We start from the raw sequence: 23,545 nt of genomic DNA on the forward strand, positions 1-23,545 counted from the left end.
CTGAAGCTACACCATTTTAAGTCATCGCATGGAAGGATCAACCTATGAAGGGGCAGCAAAAGTTTGCTTTTGGGCCCCCTACTACACTACCGCCAAGATTAATTTAGGAATGTCCACTATGTAAGCACAATATAAACTTAATAATTTAAATCAGTCTGAAAGATTTGTAATTTTGACCAAAAAAAAAATCCCAACTCAAGGTCCACTTACTAGCTCCCTCTTGTGCTTTCAACTGTAGCACATCCACTTTGCGTGGATGGTAATCCAGCCTTGAGTCAGCATTGCTGTGTAATTTCCCGCCTGTCATAATGAATTTGAGGTTTTCTAATGTTTCACAACATTCCTTCCAATTAGACCACGTTGATGCTTTACCTTCTAAATCCCAGCAGCAAGCGCAGGATATTAATAATACGCATATAGATTTAGAACTGCATTGCTTATTCAGTATATTTATATGGATGAAATTCAAGTAATTTTGGGATATCAAATAGAATATATTTTGAGGGATTTCTTTCCGTTAGTGTTCAACATAGTGTATAATCAACTGATAACCGCATTTGATCAGCCATCAAAGATCTAATCGGCATATTTCGGAGCTTTAAGTATTGTCAGCATTACAAGTCTCCACAGGTTTAATCAATAGTGTTAAATGAGCGATTGACTGAAATTAGAAGCATTCTCAAATGACCTCCATGTCATTCTTGAATACAACCCAAAGTTGCAACGTGTGGCCTCGGAAACTCTATTGTTGGAGGAGAATACTCACTGAGGGAATTAAATGGGGGGGGGGGTTGAGTTCGGTTGTCTGGAAGTAATGAATGACATGTTAATCACTGTATTTCCTGCAAAATGGACGTATAACTCTTATATGTTTGCTTCCGATCCCAGATAGAAAGTTATTGAAAACATGGCCATTATTATTACGCTACTGTATGCCACGTCTCCCAAGGATCATCGCGAGGCCACAATCGCGGTTACTCACCAGCAGCTGCTCGCTAGTGGCCACTCTTTCCCGTAGGCTCTTTGGTTGGACTAACGTTGTCAAATATCGCGGTAGCCGCCTCCCCGATCACTACGTAATGTGCCGTGCTGCTTCTAGCGGCGCTGGTGACAGTGCTGAAAGCTGTTGGGGTAAGTTCTTATTATTTAATATACCCCGTTTCATATAACAATTCAAACACTTGTTTATAATGTGCCAGTTAGACATTTCCTATGTATTATCAAGTGAGACTTTAAAAGTAAGGGGTTTATCCAGCGCTTAGTCATACGCAGAGCTCAGGCCTGGGTGGGGGCAGCCGTGTTTTTCCTCACCATAAATCACCACACACACAAGGTCTAAGTAGTCCAGCAGCATGCTAGCTAACTGTAGCCGCTGTTAGCCACTTAGCATTGTGAAAGGCCTAGCTACACATCTCGATATAAATAAGCAATTCCGTATTTCTAAATCGTGCCCCAGTGTACCAGAGTGAGACACTTGTGTGAAACTGTTGTTAAACATTAGCGAAAGACGCAGTAATTTAATAGAACTGAGCACGAGCCTCAGAGCGCTCGTCTTACGTAGCTTCTTTGTTGTCGCCTCCTCGTGCCTTTAGCTCTGACAACGTTATCCTTCCGTTGTGTGTGTGTGTATGAAGAGACTAAAATCAGTTATTGCTAATCAAGGACAAATAATTTTGACCTCGATTAGCTGCAAGTGTTGATAGCTTGTATAATAACTAATGTCTAAGGATTGGTATATGCGTCACTTTCATATCGGCTATTCCACACGCTGCTTTTGTCTATTCATTTGAAATTGTACCACTACTGCGTCCCAGTTCTACAAAATTATTCCCTTGTCACATGGATGCCGAATTTTTCGGGCCACCGAATCTGTTAGTACAAACTTGTTTGAGAATTGCTACAAAGCGTATACGTTTTAGAATGCACCCGAGAATCTTTCAAATGGACGTTTTTTGGATGGAGCTTGGAGTGCTTGTCTCTGTGCATCAGAAAAACATGATAGGGTGATCTCTTTCCGCGAACTTTCTGATCAGACTCCCAAGCCACGTACCTGTGATAACAACCAAATAGCTAAAAACTCCTAATTTGCTAAGTAGTTGAGCTCATTTGTGGCATAACAACACTTTTTCGCGGTGAATTAATTTCAGTTTTAAGAGTCACAAATGTCCGGGGTATTGGCTGTTTACGACTTTGGCGTTAGCGACATGCTAATCTGTCAGTCTCTGTTTGTCCACACAAGGTCATTGAGACGAATACTTTAATACTTAGCTGTTACTGTGTGCGTTATTTGGACTATTGAGCACTAAACGAGTCAAATGTAACCCATATTCGGTTGTTCGGGCACATATTTTAGAGTTTGACATGTGTTAGGAAGTAGCTGGCTAGCCAAGATGCGATGTTTTCCATCGCGCTGCGTGCCGCAACGTGTTGGATCAGGCCATATCACAGTTCCAGCTGAGGATGGCGGATTGCTAACAAGTCACATGGTTGTGGTTCTGTGAGGGCGGTTGTTGTTCGGGCCCAGACCGGGGTAGCATCGTCGTGTTAAAGCTTGGGGGACTAGAGGCTTAATCGTGGGTTTATTAGCTATTCTGTCGTAACTGGGGCAGGCGGTGTGGTTCCTACGCTTTCCTGCTTAATGATTACCAAGTTAAACGGTCGTGTAACACTGATTATAAAAGTGCTGAAAACGGCCAATCGGTGCTGGTAGTTTAGTGGGTGGACTTTTTTTGTTTGTTTTGTTTGTATGTTTTTTTTGTTTTTGTTTTTATTATTTTTCGCTGTCTTTCTGCGCCACCAAAAGCTGAAAAGGGGGGAGCAGAAATGCCATCTCCTCCATGGTTGTTTTCACTCAAGTGTTGTCACTGCTCATAGCTCATAACCTTTAACACACTTACCTAATTCATCTTGTGATAACTGACTTGTTTGTACTACTACTAGGATGTACATCTTTAGTTCCTGTGGGTCTAGTATTCATCCAAGCAATGAAAATGAAAACAAAATACGAAGGTGTTTGTTAGTTAATCTTGGTTTGACATTTGGATATGAATACATATGAATACCAAGAGGGTCCTCCCTCTATATTGCTAGGGATCCCATTTGAGCATTTCTACAACATTATATATTAACTTTCCAGGAAGCACATGTGAAGGGAGTCATTGCAACACAGTCACAGCAGAATAGATATCATGTGTCCCGGGTTGGCTCACCCAGCTTGTTTTCAAAGTGGCGTATTTAGGTCAACAGCACTCTGCTCTAACCTACTGACGGAGATCGGTTTCTGAGATTCTAATTAAATTTAGCAAAATTTACACATGTAATACACACAGATATTTTATTTATCTCAGCTGTTAGGTGAGCCTCCACCTGTACATTGAACACGTGTACAGTAGGTTTGAAGTGCATTGGATCACAAAACAGAGGGCCTGGTCAAAAATGATGCCATAAATATCATGGCTTGAGCTGAAGGTATGCACAAGGCTAGTCAGCTGCCTGGCATTATGGGCTGTATCCAGAGGCATCTAAAGAAAACCTATTTTTATGCTTGTGAGTCCAGGGGCAAAGAATCTAGTGTTCTCAAAAATTTTTCAAGCCACTGGTCATCAGGGTTGTTTCTGTTTTTTGTGACAGAAAATATGTAGTTTTTATCTCTTGATAATTCAATTAAATTTCTCTGCCTTACTGCAGGCTCCTTGGGCCTATGGTCTTTTTGTGTTAACCCTAACAATTGATATCTGAAATTGTTATCAGTCAACATAAGGTGAAGTCAAAGTGATCAGTTTTACTCAGCCAACCAAATCTCTCTTTTCTCAACAGTATGAAGTGAAACGGAACCGAATTTTTGTACCATCCGCAACTGCTTCAAGTTCAGATCATAACACAGAAACTGAAGATAATCCTCCCAAAACAAGCAAAGTTGCAACACTGAAGATATATGGGGAAAAAAGGATCACTTCAAGGGTTTAAAACGCAAGAAGTAACCAAATCCTGAAACGACCAAAGAAGACGCACATCAGCCCAACTGAAACACAGAAGAGAAGCAATCCTATGCCCAAGCATATTCTGAGAAGACAATAACTGATCTGAAACCAGAAGTTTGTGCCTACTCAACAGCTTTGACAAAGCACACGTCCCAACGCTGCTCCTAGCCCTCCTCATCCTCACCACACCACCGACTCACCCCCGGGGTGTGGAGTGGGCTGCTATCTGCTATTTTTTTTTCCCCCCATAGCCCCCCCCCCATCTTTCCCTCCCTCCTCTACTCCCATTGTTTTATTTTATTTTTTATTGTAATTTTTTCAAAGCAGTGTTATTGCACCTGCGTTTGCCTCTTTTGCGCTAGATTTCTCCCCCTTTTTTGCTTTATGCAACAATCTAGAACTTGTGCCAGAAACCTGTAACAAGTGTGTGTGTTCAACTGTGTGCGTGAAGAGATCTGCAGGAACTGCAAAGTCATCGAGATCCAGAAAATTACAAGATTCAAGAAGACAAATAAAGGTGGGTCTCAACTGTAGTCCCCTCATAACATGAGACCTATCGTGTTAACGTCAACTGTACTTTTTTATCATTTGGTCACTTGTGGTTTTATTTGTCATGTTTTGAATAATTTCCTCCACCCAATATACTGAAAATGATTGTGATGTGTTTAAGAATTCAGAGTTTTAAAAAATTGATACTGCAAGTTGGTATTGACTTCAGGGGTTGAACTCAGAAACTGTAATTGTTTGTAAACAGTACTCTATTATAGAGATGTACATACACAGAATGTGTAGCTCTCTCAATTCTGATTTAGTTTGGCCAGCTGTGCTGATTTTGGGCAGAAATGCAGAGGTTGTTTTTCTTATCACTGAACAAAAATAACAGTTCAATTTGTCCTCCTTGTTTGCTCAAACAAACACGCGTGCAACTATTTTAAAAATGGCTTTCATTGAAACCTTTGGATCCGGATTTGTGACCTCATCGATTAGTATGGAGTTCTCTATTTTTGAGTGGCAGCACCTTCAGTGATTGTTTATTTGTAGTAGCTGATTTCACTGCTTAGCATAGCTTCAACCACAGAGAAATTTCAGTGAAAGCAACTGCTGCCGTGCTTGGTTAGAAACAGACCTTGGATATTCTTTGCTCTTTACACATGATTACACATGTTGCTACCTGGGCCCGAAAGTACATATGATATGGAATGACTGAATAAGTGATACTGAGTTGAAGATTTGATTCTGTCGTGTCATTGACCTCTACATTGCCGTTTGCTAAGATAACTCTTCGTAAACTTAACATAAGACAGCTGTACTGAACCGCAACCACCTCCGAACAGTTAAACGGGTTATGCAATTTAGTATGAGAAATGATATGATTGCCTTCCCTCACCCAGCCTGCACCTTTTTTACCTATTCTGTCGTTTTGAAGTCATATCCTCCCTGATTTTTGCCTTTTCAACTCCCTCCCTGGGGGATAAAAGCCCACAGCTATTTTCCTTTGTTTGTGACTCTTGGCACACTGGCTGACCTATCTGCCTTACCCATTATGTTTGTTCCTCTCTTCACCCTTGCAGACATCCAGCGGTCTATCATTGGGTGGTTACATAAAAAATAGTACTTAACAGTCAAGCAAAAAAAAAAAAAATCAAACAAGTTATCAAGTTCAGCAAGTGCTCAAGCAAGTTTGGTTCGAGTTTATGGGAAAATATGGGCAGCCCCTGGAAAGGCTTTGTTGAGTTTACCTTGCCTGCGTCGCCACCCACCGCGTTCGTTAGCGCTGACCTGAGCAGCACCTCCCCTGTCGGACTCAGCCTGTCGCCATATGGCCGATCCGTAAGTTTCACCTTCCCATCTCTTTTTCTACGTGCCCCACCCCATCGAACACCCATCCACCCACCTTGCCCTGCATCTCTCTGCTGTGAATGGCCTAACCTCTTTCATCCTTTTCGGGCTCCCGAGACTAGCCTCTACTCAGTTGTATTGTTGCAGGGTGAGGGGTGTTCTACTGGTTTGACTGCAGAAATTTGGGGCTTTTTACAAGTCCCGTAGAGCCTTTTATTCCCCTTTCCCTCGTATTTTTAATTTTCATCACAATCCTGTAAAACCTTAGTCAGGCCGTGACACGGGCAAATAGTGTGTTGGGCTTCATTAATGCTGGTACATAACTTTTACTCAAATCATGGCAACGCTAAACTACATACCAGTTGGTCCCAGAGAAAAACTGATAAATAACTTTCCCATCAGAACTGAACTAAAATCCTTCATTATCTGAGACCAAAACGTTCTCTACATGGATGTTAGAGTAATCACTGCATGGGCATCCAAACAAAATGTCGAGAAATGCTGCCTTTGTACTCCGGTCTTTAATGTCCTGTCTTAAAGGTTATTGAAGGGCAAAATGCTTACAGATGTATTATGTCTCCTGTTGAGAGTAGCTCATTGTGATAGTGCAGTTACAGGACCTAACAGAAGAGGCTGCTCTGGGACCCCACTCATAACCCATAACCCATCACCAACTCTGTCCGCTGTAGATGCACCGCTATTTGACTTGTCATTTGCATTTTCCGATTCTCCATTTTTAGTAGTTTTGTTTTACTTGAGTAAGATTTTTGACACTTCACTTAAACCACTTCACCTTAATTGGCTGTATAAAGAAGTTAGTTGGGCTTTTCGGTTTTTAGTCAGCCTTCTCTGTAGAGCCATTCCCGTTTGAATGCACAAACATTTTCAACCATTTATTAGTGCTATTGATTGATGCTGTGATGTTAGATTGTCATGGTAGTATATCCATTGTTACTGGGTGTCCTTATCCTTTTTTCCTATCGGTAATTTGGTGTCAGGATTTCTAATAGGGGTTGAGCGTGGTTGTGGTGAGCTAAATTTTTATAATAAAATGGCATTGGAGAAATATTTGTACATTAGTAGTATAGTTTATTGTAGTATATTGCTGTGATATTGTGAAATGTATATATGGTGGGCCCCCAAAAAAATCGGTGCATGGTCAAACACTGGGTGTTATATGAAATGTCGGCAGATTTAGAAAAGTCAAGTAGAAGATGCAGTATTTTATACCCTTATGCTGGATAATAACAAAATTTGTTTAACAACTCAACAGCTTACATTAAATGCTTTGACTATGCTCCTTGTCAAAGCTGTTGCCTCCTCCCAACAGCATATTCAAGTCCTATCCCCAGTGTCAGAAATGGAACGAGGGTCTTCTGAACCTCCTGTGGCTCGCAAAACTGGCTCTGCCCCATCTACCTCTACTGGTCCCATGCCTATCCCCCGCTCCTCCTCTGTCTCTTGCCATCCCCACCCAGGAAGTAAAAAACATAAGCGGACTCCCTTGTATCAGAGATCAGTAAGAGGGCATGTTCGGTAGTGCCAACACTGACTTAATAGTCCTGTAAACTGTTGTTGTGTCATCTGACTTTTGCTAACAGCATGGTTTTGAAGTTGTGTGAAAAACAAGTTCAACCAGGGTGTAGTGTCATTTTTGATAGGTGAGTTTTAGTGGTATTGCATTATAATCAGTGGTTGGTTGATTGGTAGAAGGAGGTGAATATTTTTTGAACATTTGCCTGTCTAACCAGAATTGCATGGCAGTTTTGTTACTGCTTAGATGATTTGGGACTAAAATCACTTGACAAATTGAGCGAATTGTAGGTTTTAGTGCATGACACTAAGCAAACCAGGAGGTGCTAAAAATTGTTTTTCCAGTCAACGGTATAAATTATCCTGAAACTCTTTCAAGGCATTATCAATATGTGTTCCCCTCTGTTGATCAACAGAGCCCCTGAAGGCTCTGATGTAGCTTTACATTAGCTTTTTTTTTTTTTTTCCTCCCCACTTCCTCTGAAATGTGCTGTACCTGCATGTTTTGAAGTGTTTTTAGTTGGCATCAAACCCAGCATTAAATGTTGGTTACTTATTTTGGTCTGCTTAATGTTGATCCACTACTGGATACATTTTAACACTTGGTTATCCTCTTCCCTAGATGAGCTTTGACCCAGGGATGCTCCATAACAATGGGCACACTGCATATGCCAATGGCACAGGACCTGGCATTAGAGAGACTGGTGTGGTGGAGAAGCTCCTGACTTCCTACGGGTTCATCCAGTGCTCTGAACGTCAGGATCGTCTCTTTTTCCACTGCTCTCAGTACAATGGCAACCTGCAGGAGCTTAAAATAGGAGGTGAGATACCTTGGACTTGTGTTCACATCAGAAATACTTAATCTGACTCAATCTTCACTTGTTGAAAATAAAAACACTTGAGCTACATTACTGAAACTCATAAAGAATAATTCCAGTTTATTTAAACTTGGTGTATTTTATAAATGTCGCGCAAAACTGCATATATTCGGGCAACCAGCACAAGTCCTTGGGCAATACACTGAAAACTAAGTTGCCTCACTTGAAAGTCACTTTGGATAAAAGAGTCTGCCGAATGAGTAAATGTAATGTAAACGCAGAATGTAGCAACTATGAAAAGCCATTATGGCTAACTTATGGGAATCTGCTGTAGATCCAGGGCAACTTGCCGGCTGACCCACTGTGGTGGTAGACTGTATTTATCCGAAAATGCTATGTGAGGGATTATAATATCTACCCCTACCAATGAACATTAGCATCTGGTTATATTAGTTTTGAGCTGGTTGCTCCCAACACACGTCCTTGTTTTCCTGAATCTTAACAACGGAGGTAGCAGGTGCAAAGTTAGCACAACCCATAAATGGCCACATTTATGGGAAATACACCAAGTTGAAATAAACCGGAATTATCCTTTTTAAGATGTCCCTGTATCATTTGTAATGTGCTAAGTGTTTTTGGTGTTGTCTGTCTTCTCTGTCCTCAGATGATGTAGAGTTTGAGGTATCCTCTGACAGGCGCACTGGCAAGCCCATAGCAGTGAAGCTGCTAAAGATAAAGCCAGAGGTGCTGCCAGAGGAGCGCATCTCGGGCCAGGTGGGGCCAGACCTGCACGCCTATCCCTTTACTGTGCTGCATGGTTATATTCATCCAGTTAAGGAACACCATTTTATTTTTGGTTCTGTCCTTGTCTGTCAACTTATACCTTTTATATGGCCCATTTTGTTTTTTGGGCATGGGATGTTATTCTAAGTACACTGTAAAATTTGATCCTCCTGTAATCCTGCATCTAAATTTAAAAAATGGCTTATTCCATCAAGAATTATGATACATCTGAATTTCAGATTGGCTTGTTGTTGCTGACATGCATGTTTGCTGGAGGTGTTAAATGTCTGTTGAACAAATATGGTCAAGTGATCGTTTAAATGCCCAATGGGTATATTAATTTTTTTTAGGCTCACAGCAACTAGTATAGCTCAGTTGGTCAGTCTCTCAAACTGAAACGAATCTTAAATGTAACATTCTGGTATGTGAATGTAAAGAGTCAAAGGGCCTGACTGCTGCATCATTAAGTAGAGATCAGCAGGGGATGGCAGAGACGTACCATGGCAGACTGTCGTGTTTGGCTCATTGGTCATGTACAATTCGTAACATTGTCTTGTCTTGTAATGCATTCACATAACAAATCTAACTCTACATGCAGAGCACGTTGTGACTCCACAAAGCCGCACACTCACGCTGATTAATTTATTTGCTGACTTTTTTGTTCAGGCTAGCAAAATGCTAGAGGGCGTTAGGAGGCTTGACAGTGTATACAGGTTTTACACTGGGGCACAATTGTGCACATGCAACTCTGCTAACCTGTAGATGATACTCCACATCTCTGACACTTGCAATACTTGTTACTGTGACATTTGAAATTCAGCCATTTCATCCATCATGTGTGTAAAGATATTTTAACCGGGCTTTGTAATTAGAATGAATATTCAACCTAAGATTGGCAAAGCAGTGTGTTAATGGCCTCCACCTGAAATTTCATCCTTTTCTGCAGGTTGTCTCAGCCATCCCGGTGCACTTGGATGGAAAGTCTGCTCCTGTCCAGGTGCCCACTGGCAGTGTTTGTTATGAAAGAAATGGGGTAAGAGAAGTGGCATGGATTGCGTTTGTTTGTTTGACTGGATAAATGTAACATCTTCTGCTTCCACAGCATATAACTATCTGTCCTTCATATACTGTATATACATTCTTACTTTATTTGGTGGTCTTGAATGTGAAGTAGTTTAAGGATTAATAGGTGTGCCACACTCGTATGATCCCCCCCCCCCCCCCAAACAGGAAGTGTTCTACCTTACCTACACTCCTGATGATGTGGAGGGTAATATCCACCTGGACACCGGTGACAAAGTCAGCTTTTACATGGAGACCAACAAGCAGTAAGTCCTCACTCCATGTCAGTATTGTCCTAATGATTCCCAGCTTGCAGTTGATTTTATTTTTATCACTCTTGTATTTCAGTACTGGTGCAGTCAGTGCTCGTAATATTCAGCTTGTGAAGAAAAAGCAAATGAGGTGCCAGGGTGTGGTGTGTGCTACAAAGGTAAGGTCCACTGATATCATTACATGAACCAAGCAAATTAGATATAGTGTGATTATCTTTGTGATAGCTGACTTTGCAAAACTAAATGCAATATCCAGAATAATCGAAAAAGGAGCTATACACTTTCCCTGATAACCCAGAATTTACCAACCCAGCTACTTTTTTATAAAAAGGAAGTGAAAAAATAAACAGATCTGCTTTAGATATGTTTGGTACACCAGCATCATATCTAAATGATCATTTCAGACAGGGGACAAATTAAATGAAAAACCAACATAAAGTGTCTTAGCAAGGTATTGGGCCACCCTGTGCCACCAGAAAAGCTTCAGTGCGCCCTGGAATAGAATCTCAAAGTCTGGAGCTCTACTGGAGGGATGAACACCATTCCTCCCAAAGATATTCCCTCATTTGGTGTTTTGATGATGATGGTGGTGGAGAGCGCTGTCTAACACATTGGTCCAAAATCTCCCGTAGGTGTTCCACTGGGTTGATATCTGGTGACAGTGAAGGCCACAGCATATGATTCACTTCCTTTTCATACTCGTCAAACCAATCAGTGACCCTTCATGCCCTAGAAATGGGGGCATTGTCATCCTGTTTCTCCACTACTTTTTCAGGGTTTTCCTTTTGTCATCGTTTGTATATCTGGTTCCATACCACAATGATTATCATTAGATGTATATAATCTGTTCACTAAAAATAAGTTACATGAGTATCTTTACCCTCAGTGTTTGCCAATCCTGTTTTGTTTGTTTTTTTGTTTTGTATTTTTCTTTTTCATAAAGTAAGCGTGCTAACCCACTGGATCTCCCATATTGACTGGTAGGTTGATGTACCTGTTATGTTGAACCATGTGTTGTCTTTCAGGAGGCCTTTGGATTCATTGAGAGGGCTGATGTGGTGAAGGAGATCTTCTTTCACTACAGCGAGTTCAAGGGTGACCTGGAGGCTCTGCAGGCTGGAGATGACGTTGAGTTCACCATCAAAGACAGAAATGTAGGAGTTGTCAAGCTTTTCAACTGCACCGTCCACAAATACCTGACTGACTATTGAACTTTGTATAGATCAATTTGTTTTTGTTTTTTTTAACTATCTTTGACTATTTAATGAACTGCCTGAATGTGTATATAACATTGTTTATATTTTATTTTCTTATGGCATAGGGTAAAGAAGTAGCCACAGATGTGAGGCTGCTCCCCCAAGGAACAGTCATCTTTGAGGATATCAGCATTGAGCAGTTTGAAGGCACTGTTGTCAAGGTCATTCCCAAGGTTCCCACCAAAAACCAGGCAAGTAGATTACAAGTTTGGCAGATTGAATTCTTATATATTTGAAGAGACTTTGGTTGTAAAAAAGCATGGAACTGTGACCCTGCCCAAAACCAAGAATATAATGTGCTACTTTGACAAATCTTTCCTGTTTCCACAGAATGACCCTCTACCAGGTCGCATCAGTGCCCGTATTGGTTTCACTGACAAAGAACTGCCGTTTGGTGAGAAGGACACAAAATCCAAGGTTACCCTTTTGGAAGGAGACCACATTCAGTTCAACATCTCCACTGACCGCAGAGACAAGCTGGAGAGGGCGACAAATATCGACATCCTCCCAGACACCTTCAACTTCACCAAGGAGACACGTGAAATGGTGAGGATTACAAAAGAATGATTAGTCAATGTGATTTTCCTCAAGTGGTCTATTATATTATGTAGTGCATCATTTTAGAGTTGACAGAAATGGCAGATTGGAAGAGGCATCCACATTCATTGAACTGAAATGAATACCTATTCATAGACAGCACTTGTCACCAAATCGCTTTCTAGGGGGTGATTGCAGCTATACGTGATGGCTTTGGCTTCATCAAGTGTGTGGATCGGGATGCTAGGATGTTCTTTCACTTCAGTGAAGTACTGGAGGAGAGCCAGCTGCACATCTCGGATGAAGTGGAGTTTACTGTTGTGCCTGTAGGTCCTGTTTATAAGCTTTTCACAAAAGTATGTATTCTGTGTTATTACTTAAGCAGGCACATTCTAATTATATTTTTTTTGTTGACAATAAGCTAAACTAAATGTCCTGTTGTTGCCAGGATATGCTGTCAGCTCAGAGGAACCATGCAGTGCGCATCAAGAAGCTGCCCAAGGGAACAGTGTCTTTCCATACCCAGTCTGAGCAGCGCTTTATGGGTGTGGTGGAGAAAGAAGTTGTTGCAGTCACCACCAAGAATGCCAGTCCTACCAAGGGCAAGGATAAGGTACCATATGCACAATTATGACAAATATTATTGCACATGAATCTACCCCCAGTGCATTCAAAAACAATAACCTCGTTGGTCCACCCCAACCTTCTTCATCTACTCCTCTTCCCAATTTTTGTTTTTAGTTCTAATTTTCCTCTTTGCTTTCTCCTCCATTGACCACCTCCTGTTCTCATGCCCCTTGTTGGTTAGAAAAAAGAAAAGGTAGGCCTAAGACCGTCTGCATGAAGACACATGAATGTCTCTCAAATAAATGATGATTCTCGTATTCTAGGCAAGTTGTACAAACTTATACCCATAGTCTATACATTTCACTCACATATAGTCTAAGAAATAATTATTTAATTCCTAGATCTTAGATGTCGAATTTAAAAGTCAACAGTTAACAAATAATGCAGTATGAGAATACTGTCTTTCAAGTGTGATGATGACAAGCCCCTCTATCTAATGAATGTCTATTATTATTTTTTTTTTCTTATTTTTCAAGGGTAAAGTTGTAGAAAAGGTTAGTCTTTGCAGGCCTCTGGCTCACTGATTGCCTCCTTTGCCTCTTTAGTTGACAGCATGGTATTTGATCACCAATTAACCCCTAGAAACATGGAATCAAGCATTGTATAAGTGATTCAGTGAGTAGTAGGGCTGCCAAAATTAGTGATGAAACACTAATCCCGATTACTAGTATGGTTTTTGGGAACAGCCTGTTAACTATCATTTTGATCCTTCCTAAATGATGTAAACATCACCTGGATTAGTCATTTCTCTGGCCTTCATTTCTATGTGGTCCTTTTTGTCGACGCAAGAATACCACAACAGATTATGAAGCATAGAATAACCAGTCCATTTTTCTGTGATCAAACAGCGTGGCCAGCTGAATTTGCACACTATTTTTGTCATGCTTTTGTTGGGAATAAAGTTGAAACATAGTCAGTAAATTGCATACCATGACTGGTTCAGGCAATTGCTGTGAATAACGGAGAAGGAATAAAATACATGAGTATTACAGGATTGTTCCCAATACTTGAAACGACAATAGTGATGGGTAATTATGGAGACCTGCATAGTAGGCTGTAACTCAGAGCTGTCGCAGTAGACTAGGCTAATGCTAACCAACAATGCTGCTACGGAGTGATACATTGCACACACTGTCACATCTCATATGCTTGTGTAGGCACACCATCTTCTAATACACTACATACTCTAAAATCCTCTGATCAAATCATTTGAGAAATTGGCAGTTTAAACCAATTTTGTTGAGAAACTGGTATAGCATTGAGGAGACTTGACATTGGTTGGGGCCAGCTGGATCAAACGTTGGTGATATTCAGATAATGTAGGTTTGATTTTTGTTGCCCTCTTTGCAGGAATCAGAGGAAGGAGTGATTGCATATGAAGATTGTGGAGTGAAGCTTACTGTGCCATACCATGCCAAGGACCTAGAGGGAGGAAGTCACCCACAGGTTGGAGACAAGGTACACTGCATTCAGTAATTTTAAATTAAATGCAGACTGTACAAAGGGTCAACAAAATTCAATGAAAGGACTTACATATTGAAGTAATGAACTCAACTGTTGCAGACACTGCTAAAGAGGTGGGCAATATGAGGTCTGCTCCTGTAGCAGAGCAACACTGCTAATATCACTCACCTTTTGTAGCTTTGTTTGCGGTGGTGGTTTTGTGTTTATTTTTGTCTATGCCATTTGAGACTTTTCAATGTTTGTCCTCTAGGTGGAGTTCTCCATCAACGAAGTGAAGCGAACTGGCCAACAGAGCGCAGTCTCCATCAGGGTCCTCAACCGTAATGCCTCCAATGCCAAGAGACTGCATGGATTTGTTGCCACACTGAAGGACAACTTTGGCTTCATTGAGACAGCAAATCATGACCAAGAAATTTTCTTTCACTACAGGTAAAGGTTTAGGTTCTAAGATTCCTTTAGTTGCTGATTTATTCATTAATGGTATCCAAAGTTCTGCTAATTGATATCCAAGTCACAGTATATCTGTGCTTTCTCCTCAGTGAAATGTGTGGGGACTTGGAGAACTTGGAGCTGGGCGACACAGTGGAGTACACTCTCTCTAAGGGAAAAGGAAACAAAGTCAGTGCTGAAAAGGTTACCAAAGTGGCTGCAGGTACAAGGGGTTTAATTCTAACTGATTTCTTTAAATTAAGCATATTTGTAAGATTTGTCAACAAGGCAGTTAAAGTGGGTACTAATAAAAGGTATGTGGAATCTTCTGTTTTCCTTTTTTTTTTTTTTTTTTAGTGAATGGCATTGGTGAGGATGTTGGTGTGACAGTGATGATGGGGAAAGTCATCCGTCCTTTACGCAGTGTAGACCCCTCCCAGACAGAATACCAAGGCCTTATTGAACTCACAGATGAAGGTTGGTGTCAAGTTAAGATGGGACTTGTAGACCCAACATTTAAAGCAACATTTTACAGGGGGAAAATTTAGATGATATCACCCCCTTCCTGCTTGTTTCAGGTGGAGCTAAAGGCCAGAATTATCCCTTTGGAATCATGGGTATGGCAAACAAGGCAGATTGTCTGCAGAAAGGAGAACTTGTGAAGTTCCAGGTTTGCACAGTAGCCCAGACTGGACAGAAGATGGCCTGTAATGTAGTCCCTCAGCGTAGAGCCATGGTGGAGTGTGTCAAAGACCAGGTAGTCATCAGCTATTCATTTAAAGTTTCATTATTGTTTAGATCACTTGGAATCACATGCAACAGAAACCTCAGATTTGAAGTTAGTTTCTACTGCACAGGTCATACTGGAGTGAGGGGCTACCAATTTCAAATCCTGAAGTTTTTTTGTTTTTGTTTGTCTGTTGCCCCCAGTTTGGCTTCATCACATATGAAGTCGGTGAGAGCAAGAAGCTGTTCTTCCATGTAAAAGAAGTGCAAGATGGCCTGGAGCTCCAAACTGGGGATGAGGTGGAGTTCTCAGTTGTCTTGAATCAACGCACAGGAAAATGTAGTGCCTGCAACGTACGCAGAGTCAGGTAAGGACTCCAGCTGGCTACGTACAGTATATTTAACTTTTTCAAGTAACCTAAGAATGAAAATCTTTGGCGTTGATCTTTAATTCTTATTATGGCCCGAAAATTACAGTGAGGGGCCTAAACCAGTGGTGACTCCTCGCCCTGACCGTCTGGTGAACCGACTGAAGAGCATCACTCTTGATGACGCCAGTGCTCCTCGTCTGGTCATTGTAAGACAGCCCCGCGGTCCTGACAATTCAAAGGTACAAGTAAGCCTGTGCTATTGAAAGTAACCATTGTCCTATGAGCTGATATGTGATTTCACTGTCAAATTAAATCATAGTTACAAATAACAAATGAACTTTATTCATGTCAAATATTTTAAATACAAAGTTGTTAATTAGTGAAATTTTGTATCTGTACATATACTGTAAAGCAGGACTATTCACTGGATTAACTGGATTATATTCTGTAAATGCAGAATGAAGTACTTCAAGGCGTTTCGTTCCATGGATGTCAAAAACTTATCATATGCAATCTTGCTCATTGATTTTCAACATTGCCCACAAAGGCCTAATACAACCAGTTATTATAAATTCACCTTGAAACTGCACTTAACCTGACAAAGTTAGCTATGATAACATAGCTAACATGACGTTTTTGCTTACTAGATAATAGGTTTTTTTGACGAGGGTTGTTGGATAAGATCAAGTTTTGTTTTGTTTTTTTTTTTTTAGATTTTCCTTCGTTAAACTTTTCAAATACTATTGGATTACTTGGATTTTGCATGATACCTGTATGTAAGCATCAACATTAAGTTTGTCCTCTCCTGTACAGGGCTTCAATGTGGAACGCAAGACTCGTCAGCCTGGTGTCATTGACTGAGCAATACAGAGCCTGCCCGATTCAGTTTTGGGATGCTGGGCAACAGCAGGAGATAAGGGAATTTGATTTGACACATGCTTGTGTACACAAACTCATACACAAAACATACACACACACATACAGTAATCGGCATGTGTAATCTTTGTCCCAATCGATACCTGCGAGGGAACTTTTCTCATTCCATAGTTCCCTGCCTCCCATGTATGATGTACTTGATACAGAGTCCACAATGAAGTGTACATGGGATCTCTTGAGTGTGTGTGTTTGTGTGTGTGTTTGTGTGTGTGTGTGTGTGTGTGTGTGTGTGTGTGTGTGTGAGTGAGAGAGATGTATCCTAGAAGTGAATCTAGTGTGTAATGGAGGTATTTGTTTCTGAGGGTCTTGTCCCTCTAAATCAGAGTGATGACTGTGTGGCTGTCTATGTCCCTATCTTTTGAATCTGCTTTGTCTGGAATTCTGCACCTGTAATCTGTCCAATAGTTTGCCTGGGTGAATGAGTGTGACTGTTTGCATGTCTTTGAGCTTCTGCTCCTTTTTTTTTTTTTTTTTTTTCTCTCCCCCTTCTCTCATATTTGCTCCTTTACCCATGGAAACTTAAAATGGTTTCATTATCAAGTTTCCATTACTGTATGCTTTCCTACAAAACGCATAAAGCAAAGCAAAGTTCCCTCCATAAGGAGGATCATATTTCTCATATATGCGAGCTTAAAGAGGATTCTTCTCTGCTCGGTTTTTTGAGCAGTTTTAAAATGCTTTATTGAGGGCTGAAGTGAAAGCATGGTGTGTGCGCTGTATGTGAATGTCAAAGTAGTTAATCTAACGGGATTTACTTTTACCAATCTGGAGCCTTTAGATACCTTTTTGGTATTCACATGCTCCACTTAAGCAATTTTTCCCAGGTGCAGAATTCCTTGTGGCATCTTATATCTGCAGTTCTTTTATACTATGTATTTTTTTCTCTTGCACATATTTTTTGCTTTTTTTTTTCCATTGAGACTCAATCTGCTAATATTGAATTAAGTAAGAATAAGGTGCCTAAAAACTACAAGCAAAGTGAAATGGGAAGAAAAAAAAAAAAAAAAACACAAACAAAAATTAGATGTATCTTCTGTTCCCGGCCAACCGCCAAAATATTCAGAACAATCTTAGGGTGGCTGTCTTTTCTAGTAGAAAATAATACTGATATGCATCCCAAACCTGTGGGTTGAACTATACTGTATGTAATGTGTGCTTTTTTTTTTTTCTTAGTGAAAGTTCAAACTTCAGATATAATGAAACAAATTTAACTTAAAGAAGGAGAGGGTTGAAGTATTAGAAATTCAATTTAAAAAAAAAAAAAAAAAAAAAAAATCAGGATATCAGTTGTGCTCTGGAGACATGGTGGGTAAGCTGTCGTGCCTCTGCACATAAAGTTACAGTCAAAATTTATTTCAACTTCAGAGATCACCTGGTTTCAGTTGAACCACGTACAGAGGTTCTCATGTACTTTTGTTAATGGTCTTGAATGAAACAATTGAATTAAAGTTTTATGAAAATCATGAGCTGTTTTTGTATTTCTTTTATTTCAGAGAAAGGCTATAAGTCTGCTCTAAGACTACATGGAAAACTATAAAGCATAAAGTAGCTGTGTAAACAATTGTAATGTACACCAGTGTTATGCTCCAAAGACAGCATTAGCTTGAGGGCAAGAAACAACCTCATGATATTTGCAGTCTCCATAATAAAACATTAGCCAATTATAACAAAAAGACAAAGTGTGTGCATTGTTGAAACTGAACAGAACCAGAGAGATGAAGACCTGTGATGAAGGACATTCAAAGCTTTCAGTCCAGTCCTACCCCTTTTAAAATGAATACTTGCAGTTGCTCGCTTGAGTTACATAGAACTGTAAAATGCATCATCCGTATTCCATCTCGGTGTCATAAGTGTTTTTTTGGAGGCCAGTTCTTTGCTTGGGTCCTCACAGACAGAACAGTCTTCCAGCACGATAAACACTGTTCCATTCAGTTCAGTAGAAAATGTTCATCTTTCCCCTAATCAAGGACAGAATCCCCGAATGCACAGATGAAAGCTGTCTGCCAGACAGTGATTTTACAAATTTATATGAAGCAAACACATTTATTTGATTTCTGTGTCCAATAAGGCTATAGCATGTACAATATGTAGTACTCCATAATTTACTTCAATGCAAGGTCACATGGGTTGGATACTATGCACATTTGCAAGGAATCCGACCTGCAGATTTAATTTGCTATTTATAAATAAAATGTAACATTTAAATATGTGAATCTGCTTTCTTTTGTTATGGAGTTTTGTGTCATTGAGTCACCTGTTGCGATGAGCGCAAGATTTCAACTTCAGCTCGTCCTCCACCCTTGTTTCCTTTGCTGAGGATCACAGGGTCTCATTTCTGACATGGAGCCTATTTAATCACTAGGGGGCTCAGTGAAGGAAACAAACCATGGGAAGTCTGGGTTCATGAAGTGAATGCACAACAGTGCCTTTGAGAGGCTCTATCCCAGCCACATATATACAGTGATTGTTGGGTACGAACACTCAATACAAGTTAAACCATGGGGATTGGAGCCTTGCAGTGTAAGGAATGAAACTAGCACAGCTGAAGTACAATGGAGCCTTGATCATATTTTATTGACTTAGTATTTGTGATTGTTAACTTGATTCTAAACCTTAGTACTGCCCAGATATATAGTAAGTTCAGAGCGGTGAATCACCTTATTTTTAGTCTGTAATTGAGAGCTTTGGGCTTCAGACCAGCGTGTCCACCACTCCTTGAGCTCTGTTGGACCTGTTGGCCGCCGCTCTTTCATCTGGTTTGGAGAAACTAGAGCATGAGGAGAGTTGAAGTCTTCTCTAGGCAGAAACTTCCTGTTAACATTTATATCCCCATCTGGATCAGATCGTTGGTGATTAGTTGAAAACTCGGTGACAGCATTTGCACCAAAGTTTGAAATCATCTCTGAATCCTCTTCAACAAAGTTTGGAGTGGCGAAGAAATCGAGTCCCTGTATTTTGTGCTTGTACTCCTCCAGTTTGGCCTTGCACCCAACAGCCTTTGCTCTCATCTCAAGGAACTGACATTGCAAATCTTTCTCATAACCTTCTTCAGCCTTTAATTCATTTTCCCAAAACTTGATTTGCTCCATCTCCTCTTCAACCATTCTCTTCTGGGCTTCCTGCACAGATCTTTTGGCCCTCTGTTTTTCCTCAAGCTCCAAAATATGTTTGTCTATGCGTGCTATCTGGACCTGTAAATCCTGCAAACAACTGAGCTGACATATTATGGTTTCTCTTAAACTGTTCTTCTCATCTTCAGTTGTAACGCATCTTGAACTGAACAGGTGATCAGATTTTGCTTCTTGACTTTTCTTGTAGTGTTTCCTTTCTTTACCCTTTGTCTGACTTCCCATGCAGCAGGATGTTTGATGGTCCAAGTCTGACTTTAAACTTTTCTGACCTCTGACTTTGCCTCTACTACTTCGACTTAAGTTATCTTTGTCAACAGGGAGAGAAACATCCAAAGAGGTACGGTTCCTTTTATCGGTCCTCTTACTGCTTTCCTTATCACAGGCGGTACTGTAGACCTTGCCTCTTCCCAGACTCTCTAGCCATTCCCAGGCCTCTTCCATGAGTGTCAGAGACTTTCTTCTGGGCCTTTTCAGGTCCTCTTTTTGCTGCTCAGCTTCTTGCTTTAAACAAGATAATGGTGGCAAGCTTTGGCGATGAAAACTTAGCGAACTGCTGCCCCGCCGCATTCTAGCCCCTGCATCTTTTCTTCTAAGTGGCGGGCAAGGATGGTACCTGCCAACTCTTGATCTGCTCATTTCATCCCAGACAGAGGGACCATTGCGTAGCAGTGTCAGCTGGACCTCCCTGGCTTGCTCACCGTACTTCTCAAGAGTCTCCAGAAGGCATTCGTTGGGCGTCATGCACCGCTCAAAGTCTTTGAATTTTTCCCGTAACGTGTAGCGTCCGGGCTGACCTAAAGTGAAAGATGACAGTGTGGTTATCATTTCGATCAGCATGTCAGAACCAAAAATGCGTTACCATGTAGAGACACAAACATACATACCCAAGGCTTGAGCCAACGCAATCACCACTTCTTGGCATGTTGTTTCCTCTGTAACTCCACAGACCACGCGTGGGATACCGTCCACTGACACCTTCACTTCCATTATACCCGGTCTGTGAAAGCGTATTGTGCAGGGGGCTCTTGTTGTCTCTGTTAGGGGAAGTGATGGAGACAGCTAAATGACCCTCATTATCATTCACTGTAATCTGTCTGCCGTTCATATGTTGGTCAAGCTTGAGGGGAGTTAAATTCACTGTCGACAGTAATACAATAACTGATCAACAGAAAAAAAAGCTTCTAAGAACAGTTTTTGTTAAAGAGTATCCAATAAAATATTACAGGGACCTACCTTTTAGTCCTGTCTGTAGTACAGCTGCTCGGACCTATCTGGTCTGCGTGTGAGCGTTCTGGTTGGGAGGAACAGTAGAGCAATTAAGACCAATTAAAATTCCTGAAGGCATCTACCACTGGAGGACAGTTTATGATTCCACCCATCTTGCATAGTTTCCATTCTCCCTGAAAAAGACAGCAAAATGTTTTTTGTTTAGATTTCCATGGAACTGTGCAACAAAAAATGATTTATAGCAAGCTCGGATCATTTTAACTGTTTACTTCACCGATATTAAAAATGTCCCGAATAGCCCTTTCTCATCTGGAGACATTTTGACATATCAGAGAAGAAAAGGACAGGTAAATATTAAAGTGAATGGTGGTTGAATTCTATTTAGCCACTTCAGGGTCCTGGTATTGTGCAGGCTGTCTGACTGTCACACTGTCATGACTTACTGGGAAATTTGAATAGAACAGCCATGTTAAAGTTATAATGCCTTTTATTAACAAAGGAAAAACATACAACAACAAAACATATTGTCACTTTTTTCAGTATTTTACTGTTTCAATCAGGCTTCAGTCACCGTCAGTACTAGGTAGGTGTGAGCCCTTTGAATTTGTATATCTTATTAACTCAGAGCTATTTAATAATGTTAATGTTTGCAGTGTCTTTTATTCTCATTACAGCCAATCTCTCACTTTAAATCAGCTTTTATTTCACCTTTAAGAGGTATTGAACACAATTTTATCTGCTATTAAAGGCAGTGTCCTATGTGATCGCTGACGCACACACACCACCATTTCTTCCACCATTTTTACCGGTCAGCAAGTTCTATTTTTATAAGCTGTCATACAGTGAGATCTGTTTGACGTGCAGTTGCTTTTGTTATGTGGAATAAAATTTCAACAGTCTTATGAAACTTGTGCCTGAAGACAAACAGGTCCTGTACATGTGTAGTCACCAGTGAGGATTATGTGTTAATGCTGTTTTTAGATCTGGGTGTTCCTCCTTATCATTCTAACAGGAAGTGTGATAACAGTCCAAGCAGAACACGTAAACATGCTGCACTTGTAAACTGCAACCAAAGCCCCCACTATCGAGCAAATGCCTCATTCCTCAGTGAGTCTGCTGTGGAATATTCTGAACTTCCGCTGCATTAAATCAGGGCTATGCGATATTTTAGCTTGCTGTCGAAACTTCAGATTTTATTCAAATTAAAAATGATTTATTTATTTTGGACATTGGTTTGGCATTTCATTCAGCATTTGTAACCAGCGTTTTTCCTAAAGTATTTTGATATGAGAATCTTTGTCCAGTCACACCATGGGACTTGCTTAACAACATATGGGACTTGCAGACAACACAGTACATTTATGCTGCTACAATGCTGCAGTGAGCTTGGCTCATGTCAGAAGTCTCAAATTGGCTGTTGGATCAGAGGTTTCAGATTTCTTCCCACATGCACTTGGAGGATCTGGAGTCACCAGTGAACTTGACATCAGTAACAATCAATACCAAACAAACATTATTATGACACCAACTTGAACTATTTATATATGGAAACACACTCAGTGTGTAGTTAATTAGGTACACTTAGCTAAAGCTAATGCACTCTAATGCAACTGTTGGTGGTGCTGTTGACCTGTACTCCATTATACAGAGAGGTGTTTGTGTTATTTAGCCTACCCTCACTGATTTGAATGGGGACAACAAATTAATAGAAAGTCCTGTCTGTCACACACAATACAATTCAACAGCACCATGAACTGTAGCCTCCAAAATGATGATCAAGTTGAATCAACACCTCTCTGAAGCCGCTTCAACACAAACTGAATATTATAACTGTCATGACGGGAGGATTTATCACTTGACTCTTGTATTAGACTGTATAATCTAGGAGTGCCTAATAAACTGCTAACTGAGTGCATATAAATGGAGGGGGTTCTTTTAGATTTTTTTTCATTCTGGTGAAACAAATCCTCAGCTTTGATGTTCATTTGACTCATGTTTTGCTTTTTCTCCCAGGTTATCATATGATGTTTGAATGGATTAGAAAACTGAAAAGCACAGGGAATGTCTGTGCGGCCAAAGGCTACCCATACAAATCCCAGACTAGAAGCAGGACAGGGGAGCACCTGTTGTAATTTGGTAGTGTCTGACCATCCGGGTGATAATGATAGGCGTAATATGAGACAGGGAAACTTGGACTCCCTGCTCTGTCCTGCTCATGTAAACCACACGTCCAGCTGCTGAAAATCTCTCCGGTTCATGGTGAGAAACAGTCAGATCTCTTTAGACCATGAAAAAGAAACTCTTCAGAGAACTTTTCATTGATGTTGGCTTGTCCAAAGTTTGTCCTTGGAGTTCACATTCACGTGGCTCCTTGGCAAGATGTAACACACACACAGGAAATGTTCAATCTGAAACTCGTACCCATCAGTGTCAGATTATTTGAGATGGGTGGCTGCACATTTATGTATTTGTCAGAAAGCACAATTTGTCGATGAATTTAAATTTCTTTCTTTTACAAGTATTTTTATGGAGCAGTCCAAACGGACTGTCCAAA

General features: G+C 40.6%; 2 protein-coding genes across 10 annotated transcripts; one reads left to right on the top strand and one right to left on the bottom strand.

Moving 5' to 3' along the window:
* Window positions 1-1,000: 1,000 nt before the first annotated feature.
* Window positions 1,001-17,908, top strand: csde1 (cold shock domain containing E1, RNA-binding). Of its 9 annotated transcripts, none has more exons than XM_040151956.1 (24): window positions 1,001-1,131; window positions 3,817-4,497; window positions 5,552-5,810; window positions 7,150-7,338; window positions 7,975-8,173; window positions 8,835-9,001; window positions 9,900-9,986; window positions 10,184-10,281; window positions 10,364-10,445; window positions 11,313-11,441; window positions 11,609-11,734; window positions 11,874-12,089; window positions 12,266-12,436; window positions 12,529-12,693; window positions 12,889-12,900; window positions 13,184-13,201; window positions 14,058-14,165; window positions 14,422-14,600; window positions 14,711-14,823; window positions 14,958-15,077; window positions 15,179-15,357; window positions 15,531-15,694; window positions 15,804-15,936; window positions 16,511-17,908. In XM_040151956.1, exons 3-24 carry the CDS (start codon window positions 5,685-5,687, stop codon window positions 16,556-16,558), a joined length of 2,829 nt encoding a protein of 942 aa, XP_040007890.1. In that variant the 5' UTR covers window positions 1,001-1,131; window positions 3,817-4,497; window positions 5,552-5,684; the 3' UTR covers window positions 16,559-17,908. The 9 variants fall into 9 exon arrangements, with proteins under 9 accessions (XP_040007890.1, XP_040007892.1, XP_040007893.1 ...); XM_040151958.1 differs by having other exon boundaries at window positions 12,266-12,406; XM_040151959.1 differs by having other exon boundaries at window positions 8,835-8,944.
* Window positions 17,909-19,239: 1,331 nt separating this feature from the next.
* Window positions 19,240-20,751, bottom strand: rassf11 (Ras association domain family member 11). The gene is made up of 2 exons (XM_040154003.1): window positions 20,649-20,751; window positions 19,240-20,558 (listed from the first exon to the last, which is right to left on the bottom strand). Exons 1-2 carry the CDS (start codon window positions 20,749-20,751, stop codon window positions 19,240-19,242), a joined length of 1,422 nt encoding a protein of 473 aa, XP_040009937.1.
* Between the last annotated feature and the right edge of the window lie 2,794 nt (window positions 20,752-23,545).

Source organism: Xiphias gladius, chromosome 18 (genome assembly GCF_016859285.1).
Source record: "Xiphias gladius isolate SHS-SW01 ecotype Sanya breed wild chromosome 18, ASM1685928v1, whole genome shotgun sequence".
NCBI lineage: Eukaryota > Metazoa > Chordata > Actinopteri > Istiophoriformes > Xiphiidae > Xiphias > Xiphias gladius.

Excerpts from the sequence above, each read along its gene's own strand:
- csde1 (XM_040151956.1), top strand. The coding sequence starts at position 5,685 with ATGGGCAGCCCCTGGAAAGGCTTTGTTGAGTTTACCTTGCCTGCGTCG. Across the intron at positions 8,174-8,834 it reads GCAGGAGCTTAAAATAGGAG|ATGATGTAGAGTTTGAGGTA; the intron begins GTGAGATACCTT and ends CTCTGTCCTCAG. Across the intron at positions 15,358-15,530 it reads TGGAGTGTGTCAAAGACCAG|TTTGGCTTCATCACATATGA; the intron begins GTAGTCATCAGC and ends TGTTGCCCCCAG.
- rassf11 (XM_040154003.1), bottom strand. The coding sequence starts at position 20,751 with ATGGAAGTGAAGGTGTCAGTGGACGGTATCCCACGCGTGGTCTGTGGA. Across the intron at positions 20,559-20,648 it reads TGCGTTGGCTCAAGCCTTGG|GTCAGCCCGGACGCTACACG; the intron begins GTATGTATGTTT and ends CTTTCACTTTAG.